Source organism: Trematomus bernacchii, unplaced genomic scaffold (assembly GCF_902827165.1).
Source record: "Trematomus bernacchii unplaced genomic scaffold, fTreBer1.1, whole genome shotgun sequence".
NCBI lineage: Eukaryota > Metazoa > Chordata > Actinopteri > Perciformes > Nototheniidae > Trematomus > Trematomus bernacchii.
Genome location: NW_022987641.1, coordinates 3,765,713 through 3,776,998, shown reverse-complemented (window position 1 = coordinate 3,776,998; position 11,286 = coordinate 3,765,713). Strand labels below are relative to the sequence as shown.

The 11,286-nt window shown below is 38.9% G+C and overlaps 1 protein-coding gene across 1 annotated transcript; it reads right to left on the bottom strand.

Annotated features, from left to right (window-relative positions):
• Positions 1-6,223: 6,223 nt before the first annotated feature.
• Positions 6,224-9,976, bottom strand: lum (lumican). The gene is made up of 3 exons (XM_034133637.1): positions 9,899-9,976; positions 8,078-8,956; positions 6,224-7,722 (listed from the first exon to the last, which is right to left on the bottom strand). Exons 2-3 carry the CDS (start codon positions 8,949-8,951, stop codon positions 7,568-7,570), a joined length of 1,029 nt encoding a protein of 342 aa, XP_033989528.1. The 5' UTR covers positions 8,952-8,956; positions 9,899-9,976; the 3' UTR covers positions 6,224-7,567.
• Positions 9,977-11,286: the final 1,310 nt, after the last annotated feature.

Sequence of the window (11,286 nt, the reverse complement as noted above, 5' to 3'; positions counted from 1 at the left end):
CATCTCAGCTGCCATCTGGTGCTTGTTTACATTCTTGATGCACTCAACGTTTGTCTGGAACTCATTTTGGGGTAGGCCACACTTTTCCAAGGATGGACGCACTTCAAAGTCAAAGTCGGCACACCTGCTTTTAAAGATTTGTTCTCTCACTGTACAGCAGTCAAAGCTTCTTGACACAGCTTTGGGATACGAAATGTGGAGCAAATAATAAAAGCCTGATCCATGCTTCCACAAAGGTAAAATCCAATCAGTTGTCGAAAGACAAACTTCTACTAAACTACTAACAATGTCAAACAGATGTTTCATTGTCCATTGCTTTCCAAAAACCCATCTTACCTTGAACTTGGTAAAGTCCCTTTTGCCTGTGTTGCTGTTCCTCAGCAAGTTATTGGGCGTAGTCCAAAAAGATGAGGCTGTACCTCTCTCCTCTCTGTATTTGTACCACACGTTTTTCATTCAACCTGTGACTCATGATGACACCAAAGCTTCCCCTGGCCAATGAGATTCTCTCAGGATCAAAGGTCATAATCCCATGTTAGTATATAATGTGCTAAGCCAAGACCTGGCCCACTTACAAACAGGCTAATACAAGCCTAAGTGTACTTTGTTTGTTGGCTTCACAACCCGTCCTCTTTTTGTTGGCCCTTGGTGTCCTTTGTTAATCTTTTGTCCAGGGTTCAAGGTGCGATCGGATTCAGGATTCATTTACCTGCAAATCTATGCAAGTTGTAAAGTCTGACCTTGTTTGCAGTCAACAGAGATTTTAAAATGTACACAAAGTCAACAAGTAGAGCTCATTATAATTGTGGTGCAGAGAGGATTGTCTCCGAATGCCAGCGAGATGCCAATTAGATCAAGACTCTAAGCACATGATCACCATCATTCACCTGGAAGGATATGGCCTTACTTTGATACATTTTGGGTCAGATTTGGTGTAAATGTTTAAATGGACCTCACTTGTGTCAAAAAGATGGACCCTTTTATACTGAATATCATTTGAATGCAACAGCATTTTGAATTGTCATGGGGTTCAATTTAGTCAAACCTACTTTTTTCGTAACAAGTGGGGCATCATACATATTTGGCTGTTAGCGTTAGGGGTAAATTGTTTTGATGAATACCTTAGTTTACATTGAAAGAGAGAGAATACTGCTAAAGCATTAAGATGAAAGACTGCTTAACTACAAAACATTGTCTTCAGACATGTAAGGTGATGGTTTAATAGGAGGGAGGTCAGGCATAATCTTGGGGATTTCACTGCACACTGACCTGGCAAATTGTGTATGTAGAAACTAGCCAGCGTAAGGATTGGTGACCTTTAAACATGCTCGCATGAGATCGTGCTGATTCCAAGGGATGACGCCGGTAAAGGCTTGAATGTAGTAGGATAATCCCAGTTGAGTTGTGTGAGGATAGGGGCAACACTTATCCATGATCAGCCATGCAATCCCATCAGAGCTCCTCCTCTGTTTGCCAAGGTGTGTCTGTGAACGGTGATTGCCCTCCGCACATTAAGAGAAACTGTACTTTGAAGACACATTCCTATTAAGATGAATGGAAACTTTACTGTACTAAATATCTTGGCTGTTTAGGACAGTAAACCTCACTTCCTTGCATGCCATTCTCCATTTCTTTATCTTTTAATCACAGCATGTGTAGTTATTTAGAGATATCCATAATCATTTTTTCTGAAAGTAAAAAGTATATAATTGCTTTTTGAATGCATAACAATTAAATAAGATTATGTTTTCTCAAACCAGTTTGCAGACAGGCAGCAGAAGCTACTAATAGTCTCAGTCTAAAAGCAACAGGACAGCCTGAAGCCTCTATTACCAATAACTCAGCCACTCTACTACTATGGCCAACCAGCAGCCTTAATAACGTTTTTGAATTCAATCATGAATTAGTCAGCAATTACACCAAAAGGAGACATATCTGTTTTTTACAGGGAACTAAATAGTAAGTAACCAAATACTTATTCCAGTCTTACAACAAACAACTCTTTAATAATGCGTATGAAGATTTAAAATTGAACATCCCAACCATTGAAAATTGTCATTCAGGGCTTTATGTATCTCATCTTAAATAAATATATATTACTATGAATAAATCTTGACTACAATCTGCCTGGTAGACTGAGAAGTAACACATGCAGAGGAATATGATAATGCTGATTTCCTGCAAGGGGCTTTGTGTCCGAGCCAGCTATGTTAATCATTATTAACTGCATACATTTTGCAGGATCGGTTTCATTTGAAGGCTCTACTTAAATCCACATGACTTTGAAACATTTGGAAAAGTTCACATGGCTTTCTGCCTATAAAGCTGAGAAAGTAACTGTGTTTATGGATAATTATAATGTGGAAAATAACTGGTTTGGCTGTGAAAGTTACTTTCCAAGATATGTGTTATTTATACACTTGAGCCATAGTTTAGCAAAATGATTGATTACAATTGTGTCTATCAATCTATCTATGTCCGGACATTAAGCATTGTAATTCATAAACTAGACCAAATTAAAGAAAAACGGCATGTAACAACATGCCCATAAACACTTTCAAATACTTTTTTTAATTTCCAAGGTTCCTTCACCCCTTTTACATTTAAACTGCAAGTACTGGAACAGATGCTAGCAAGGTGCAGCACATCAAAAGATGAAGATAATTCAGATAAAAAACATTTGAAAACTGCACTGCCCAAGCCTTTAAACAGATGTATTAAGTATGTACGTTTACCTGCTCCCCAAACAGGTGTGAGAGGTCTGCATTCAGTCAGGTGCTGTTTGGTTCTTGTTGTTTTTCCAATGAACTCTGATGAGTGTCCCCTGTTACACTTGTATTGTTGTAAGTTTAATTCCCCAAAGGCTGCACCTTGGACACCAGTTGAACCAAGAGGATGGAGCATGTGTTGTCTGTGGGAGGACAATTGTGGGAGAGTTGGGATGTCCTTTCAGAAATGGTGTTGTCTACTTTTCTGCCAGCCCAGCAGTTTTTTCCGCCTCTTTTTGTTTTGTCCCCTTGTTTTTTGTAAAATGTGAAGTCATCAGTGTGGCGTTAAGTGTGAATCTGCTGTCACTCCACCCAACTTAACCATTTGGTCGACAAAGGAAGGAGGGCTTGCAGGGGGGGGGGGGGATGGGTGCACGACCATTTCATGGCTCATTTCAGCTCACAGGCCGTTCGGTGTGTTTTGTAGGCTGTCAGGTGAAGTTACAGAGGAGCTTAGGGGGGTTTTCATTCAGACATTCACACCAGACTTTTTACAGGTGGATTAATTCATTTCTTTTTCAAACACATGTCTTCTTTTTGCAGTTTTTCCCATGATGCCTATAAGGGATAATATATGATTGACTGTCACTGTAGAGAATTTGAACACCTGGTCAATACCAGAAACAGCTCCGAAATACAACACTGTCTAGTGCGGTAGAGCAGGAGCCCCAGATCACTATCAAAGATAGGCAATACTAAAGTTCTACTTGATTCGTTTTATATTGGCTTATCCATAAAATATCATGGACATGTGTAATTCCAGTAAACGTGGAGCCTTTAACCTATTTCGATAATTCAGCTCCTTATGGGTTAGGGTTAGGGTTTGGAATAGGGGTTAGAATACAAAAAAAAAAACTCCCCAACGGTGAGTGCAAGAGTCATGAAATGTGGCGTCTCTGATGGTCTCCTCCTTCCTGTCACGTGTACCCAGTTTGGCGCCTCTAGCTTTTTCCTTTGATGTAGCGGTCATTGAAACCCATTCTTGCAAAAAGGTATGATCCTCATATAACAGCGGAACGGTAAGTGGTACAATCAACACATTTGATTTGCGTGCATGTGTCTCCCCCCTGCTTGTGTGTACCAAGTTTGGAGTTTCTAGCTCTTTCTTTTTATGTAGCGGTCATTGACCCTCCAGGGTTAGGGTTAGGGTTGCTTCAATCTTTCGCTTCGCTGCTGACACCCCTCCTTCTATCTGTCACTGTTCTCCAGCAGTGTGTATACACATCTGTCTAAACTTTAAGGGAAAAGGATGAGAATGTACAAGAGATAGGGAGATAGCAAACAGCAATTCTGAAACGTCTGAGTTGAGACTCTAAAGACAAGTTAGAGACAAGGAATAATAATAACAACAGCGGTAAAAAAGATAGAACAGCTGGAGGTGGTCTGGACTAAAGGAGGGTCTTTGGAATTTGGCTGCCAGTCTTCAACAGCTGATAATACTTTCACTTATCGTCAAGCAGGAGGATGTGAGGTTTAAGGTTTTATAAAAGGACTTTATTGTCTAGACACGGGCAGCAGGAGCTGCACTCATGATTTAAATAAGGGTAACACAGGAGGAAGAGGAGGAAATGGTCCTAGATTGGAGATCGGTAGAATGACCATATTAAAACAGGGGAAATGTGAAAGCTGCTAAAACAAACATGTAGCATGTTGTAATGGTAGTGGTTGTGAGTAGACTGATAATATCTTTACCTCCCAAGATGTATTAAATGGCATAAGGAAGTGTTGGGTATTTAAATGACCACTCGGCACCTTAAAGACAGACGACTTTCATTTACATAAGCGAGTCAAAATAAAATGAAACTCAACCCTACAGCTGGATCTAATTACAAACACCTAGCAGTAGCCTAAATCAAATGGGACATCTGGAAGCCGTTTACATAATTTGTATAAATGCCAGGAATCGAATCAACTAACCATCTTAAATAGTGTCTGCTCTAGTAAGGAACTCTTGACTAAGACTTTTGGAAGAAACTAGTGGTGTCAGCACATGTGGTACACATCAACATAAATTAGTGGTAATTGTTTCAGTTGGTGCACAGTTTTGGAAGGGCACAATCTATACTTTAAATGAAGTGACAGGTTTATGTCAAAAAATACATCCTAAGAAATTGACTATGAAATAGTCAGTTTAACGTCTTGTCTTTCAATACTGTGGAATAAAAACGTTATTTAAATCTTACGATTACAGAAGTACAAAACTAGGAGAATAGTCTGCAGTTGCTCCCAGACTTTTTGGACACTGATACTGTTTGGAAGACATCAACTAATAATGAATAGCAGACATTTTAGGCTTTGACATAATCCAGAGTCTTTTTCTGATGAAGAATGTTGCTCCAGTTTAGTGTCCATTATTACTAAGTAACACAATGCCACATGCACAATAGCTTGTTTTAAACCGCAGCTAAATCTCACAGTAACAATCCACAGCAAGAGTTGACAACTTTATGAAGTTATAAATATTCAAAATACAGACCACCACATTTGTTAATGTGCTCCTAAAAATAATAATTGATTTGTGCCAAAGAATAATCCAAGATTCATTTCATTGAAATAACAAAGCTTATAACTGCGGTTATGTGCTAAACCCTGCAACCCCTGCATCCCTCCAGGACCAGCTGTTTTTTTGTTTCATTCGTCAGCTTCGAAATGGGGGACAGATCATAGGTTCTCTCTGTAACTACAGTACATGAATGTAAATATGGGCAAACCGTGATACAGGGGAAAGCCACAAGGTATGACTCCTTGAAAACAGTTGGGCCCTGTATGTAAACTGTATACCTGAAAAATAAACAACAGACCTTATAGAGAATAAATAAATATTCCATCCATTTAAAAAGCCTTTTCCTTTTGTAAATCTCAAAGATTAAGGCCAGAAAGGAAGATGGTAGCTGCCAAAAAAAGCACACTTTACAGGATAAGAAGTAATGTGGAAATAATCATGCCCAGTAGTAATGGACGTATTCTCCATTAACTTGTTGTTTTGTTTGTTGGCTGCTTTCTCTTGGCTTCAGCTTGTTCCTAAAAGCAGACTGTGAGAGATTGGTTTTATAATGTAACTCCTACTACAGGTTTAACCATTGAAGAGCAATACGATTATTATTATTATTCAAGGTTTGGGTACAGCAAATTCACTGTGTGGTCAGGGACATTAATGCAAAGAATACTAACATTTGGTTAATTCATACAACTTTTAATAAAACATACCTTATAAAGCCTGCATAACTAATAGTTTTATTAAATTAGCTAAATATATATGTTTCTTTTATAATCTTTGGATTTATATAGAATTAATGTTTGCTTTACCAACAATTAATAAACCATTATTCAAAAAACATTAACTATTGTTAGAAGTATATTTTGAGTACATTTAGATAAGCAAATACATTAAATGTACAGGGCAATCCTTAATGTTAATTATGTTTATGCTCAATAAAATGAGATGACTTCACAAATTTGTTTCCATACATGCTCAACATTTATTCATCATACAAATATGTTGGAAACATAGTTTATTGATCTCTGTTTGGTTTCCTCACAGCAAATCCAAGAGCGGTTACCAAGTCAAAGGCCACACAAAAAATCACGTTCAAAAAAACATTATTCTAATAACATCAACCCAAATGACACTGCTGCCAAGTTGTATTAATAAGAAGCCATTTTTAAACATGGTGAACAACAACATAACAATGAAAGCGCCTTAACTGCAAAAGCTGTAGTTTATTATAAAAGAATGGTACCATTGGTTGCATGCAGGTAATGCAAATGTATACAAATCAGCAATGCACATAAAAGTAGACAGCTAGAAATGAGTTCACGTTAAGAAACATTTGACATGATTTCCAGAAAAACCTCCTACAGTATCACCTCAAGGTTTAACTGAGCAGAGTAAGTCGTTTCAAGGTTAGTACCAATGTTTTTTAAGCATGTCTCCTTCATTCTTCTCTTCTTCTCTTGGGCATTAAGGATGTTTATTGGTTGGGTTTAATTATCGATTTGTTTTATTTTATAGCTCAAAGAAGTCAATCATTCAGAAAACATGGTATTTCAGCCAATGCACCATTTATGAAGAAGGCAGACACGACTAACAAACACTGGTATTTTGAAAGTTGTTTACAAATGATACGTCTATGTAACTGCTCTTTACATTTGCTCATAATTTCTTACATCAGGCATTATACATTGGAATCTGAGAACGCAGTCCTTTATTTACTGGTCCTTTGCACAGCAATGGATTAATTATTGTACCCACATTGTATTATACATGCTTAACATTGGAACACACAAGACAGACAACAAAATCACGATTGACGACTGAATTAAGACATTGGAGCCATTTTTCACTCCATTCGGTCTGTATTCAATATCACCAAATTCAAGTTTGGAATGTGTAAAGTGTGTGTTTATTATCAAAGTAAATGAATACATTTTTATTCATAAAACGTTTGGTCCTTTAATTTTTACATTTGTTTGTATTTTGTATACCTTCATGTTCATTAGAACACTGAGATCACACATCATACCTTGAGCCAAATATCCCAAATTCTTGTACGATGTTTGATGAATCCAAACGTTTTATTGCATGTTTGGTGAGATATGTTGCCAAATTGTTGATAGCTTGTATTGCCATATATTGTATCTCAAATTTGCCCAGCTCTTGATTAATTCCAGATATGAATTAATATGATGAAGATGACATTACAGATATTACATCATTTGAATCCAGAAGCCTTTGGACTGATCTGTGTCATCGTAGTGGAGAGGGGGTCATGGAGAGGGCATAGATTTGAGGGAGGTCCTTATTCAAATATGATATCTGAGGCCACGCGCAGGCAGTTGGAGGTTTCAGGGGGCATGCTGCTGTGAGTGACCATGTTAGCATCCAGACGCAGATGCTTCAGGTGGGAAAAGCTTGTAGTCGACACATACTTGCAAAGACTTGTCAGGTCAAATTCTGCAAACAAATAAAATGGAGAGAAGGTTGTGGATGTTGGCAGAAAAACAAATTACTCAAAAGTTATTATATACCATCAAAACCTCTTATACGAGGCTTCAAAAGGTATGCTTTGACAATAACGCCCAAAGAATCATAGCAATATGCCTGCAAAGAAAGCAAATAGGACGACCATACTCTAGCATACATGGTTTTAAACAGTTCACAATTTCAAATATTCCAAATAGTAGACTTTACACATTTTATGATGAGGAAACCTTTTGTGAGGCATACTAAATGTAGACATAACATGAAAAGAGATCCACAAAGCACCTTTAGAAAAATAGTCAAACAAGAGTAAAGAGTTTCCACTCACTTTCAATCTCGTTGGCCTGGAGGTAGAGTTGCTCCAGATTCTCGTTGATCTCAGGGATGGACTTCAGTTGGTTGAAGGACAGGTCCAGCTCCACCAGTGAAGTCACGTTGAACACTCCTGCAGGGATTCCGGAGTCCACCAGCTTGTTGTGCGAGATCCTCAGGGACTGCAGCAAGGGAAGCTTGCCTAGGTACCCTGCTCCAACACTTTCAATTTCGTTGTGGTCAGCGTAGAGGATTTCCAGTGAACCGGGCACTCCAGCCGGCAGTTTCTTCAGCTTGTTGTGGCTCACATCCAGGGACAGCATTTTCTTCGGCCCTTTAAATGCCCCCCCAATGACATCAGAGGTTAGCTGATTGTATTGAACATTGACGGAGGTCAAGTTCTCCTTGTCACTCAACAGTCCAGAAGGGAACTTGGACAACTGGTTGTGCATAATCTTCAGCTCGTCAAGGGACTTTGAGGGAGGGATGACTGGCTCTGTCAGGTTGTTGTTGCTGAAGAATAACTTCTCCAGGGCACTGAGTTTGTCGATTGTGCCCTTTTCTATTTTAGCATTGGTAATCTGGTTGTTGTCAAGTATCAGCCAGCGAAGGGTATCGGTAACATTATCGAACACTCCTGCCTTGATCTCTTCTATCAGGTTGTTCTGAAGGTACAGGTACTTGATTCCTGAAGGGACTACTGGAACAAACTTGAGCTTGCGGCTGTCACAATACATGGCCGTCGGGAAGTTGTATGGGCAGTCGCATTCTTGATGACAGTTAGGTCCTGAGGGCCCATACCGGGAAGCAGGTTGGTAGTCATAATCATCATACTGGCACAGGGCCACACTGACCAATAGGAACAACAGGGGTAGACGAAGAGGTAACATTACTTCTGGAGATCCAACAGACAGAAGGAAAGTGAAAGCAGAAGATATGTTAGAATGGTAAGAGGGGTCAAAAGCAACAAATGTTAACTTATAACAGCATTGAACCCTAACCCTAATTAATGGATATGTTTTATAAAAGCCTCATAGTAAAAGCCAAAGTAGGATGTATTAATGCATCAAATTAAAAAATGAAGGATAAAATAAAACTATAACACAAAAGAGTCCAATGAGTGCAAGATTTCTTGATTCAATTATCTGTGTCGAGCCACATCATTGCAGCTGCAGCTTCAACCTAACTGCATTACTTCATCTGCAGCACTTCATCTATCAACTTGGTACATTTCTACACAAACAAGCTATTGAGCAATAATGCAAAACAGATGTTTGAGTAGTACATGATAAAGATATACGTACATCAATGCACTCACGTTAAACATATGTTGATGGTATGAAGCACTAAATACAGGGATGTTAATCCTTTCATTTTATAAACAACAAAGAAAACCAACAGAATAAACAACTTAAATCAGACATATAACTAGTTTAGGATCATGACTGTACAACATCAACCCTGCAGACAATGCAGAACATGTTTGATTAGTTCCAGACACATAAAAAATGCAGAAACTGGATCCAAGTGCAGAACAGATCCTTCCCCAAAGTCACAGAAAACTATTAAACAGTTTAAATAGCCACTGCAGATCTGTATAAACATGCAAGATCTAGCTAAATACACATTTTTTTCTGAAACATTATGCAAATCCTCAAACTTCTAAAATGTTTTTTCTTTTTGTTCCATGCACTGGGATTTTTGCCTTCTCTGTTTCAGCAATAGCCACTACCCAAAAGCCTGACAGTGACAGCTGATAATCTCACCCGGAAAACAGAAATACAGAGAAACAATCAAACAGGAACTCATGAATCCATGCAACCACATGCAAGCTTACCTGTGGTTCTCTATCTTTGTGTGCGTGGGGTGGAAGGCCAGTAGGTAAGACAGTGTGGTGTTCAAAAGCTGGAGGTCTCTGGAGAAAAACACAGAGGGAAAGAAGGAGGGAGGGGGAGGAGAGACAGCGAGGGGTAGATGGAGAGAAGGAGAGGGAGGAGGGGAGGCTTCAACTTTAGTCAGGTCGTCACATAATTTGAAGGAGTCATCGGTATGGATTTCTGAGCAAGCAACATCCAAAAACTACTGTTAACTAGCCAAAATGCAACAAAGAACACAACTATTACACGAAACAAGTAAGATGCTCTAAATAACACCTTCACCTTTTACAATGTTTATCACCTTTACAGATCAATCACTTCTTGATGAGGTACACTTCTTCTTCTGGTACTTGTCCTCCAAACAACCACCTTGGAGTGTGTGCAAGCAGAAACTCGGGTTCAGTTGGGGAGACTGTTTGTGGAACAATTTAAAGAGTTGGAGAAGCTTTGCATGGAAAAATGTGAAAACGATCTCTGGCAGCCATTTAACCCATAAGCCGGTTTTGAAGAGAAATACATTCAGCTGTACCTCTCGACTCGTCAATAAAGCATTGGAAAATATGACAAAAGGTTGTAAGACAGCCAGAGAAGAAGTTCATAACATTTGAAGGAAAACATTGCCTCTTCTCTGTTTTTGCCAAATAAATGGAACTGTAAGGTCGGAAATGTAAGTTAAAGCCAATCAAAATAGGTGCTTTCTGTTAAATACTGTAAACCCTCTTTATTATCTACACAAATACAGATACACATGACCACAATTCACGGGGGTGTTGTTCTACTCATCAGATAGGCACAGTTAAGAAAGGGGGTGGAGGAGATAAATGACCAAATGTTTCTCCCATTTGTTGGTGGACGTCCATCACCAGCACAGCATGCCCTGAATTGACGTCTGGATTGCATTGGTCGCAGTGCGGTCTGTTACTCTACTCACATACCATTCTTGGACGCCATCTTGGACGCATTTCTCCTGTATGAAAAACGTTCATTCGTCACATTCTAACTCAATATATTCGGTTTCCCAAGATAGTTCTATGACATTTCACGTTGATTTATTGACATTTAACACATTTGATCTATAAGTTCCTTGTAAATGGTGTAGGGAGGATAATCCATCACATCACTGCAAGTCATTTTGTGAGTCACTTTGTTTTGTGCCCCCTCACACTTAAAAAAGAATGCTGTTTGAAGACCAGAACAAACTGTTTGTCATGTAAGTACAGAGCCTCTAAAAACCTCCACAATATGAAAGCAAGTTAATGCTTCTCAAATTGTTGTTGTCAGAAGTATAACAATGGCCTGCTTCTCCACTAACATTCAGTGATAGGTGGACTTAGAGTCAATGTACCAC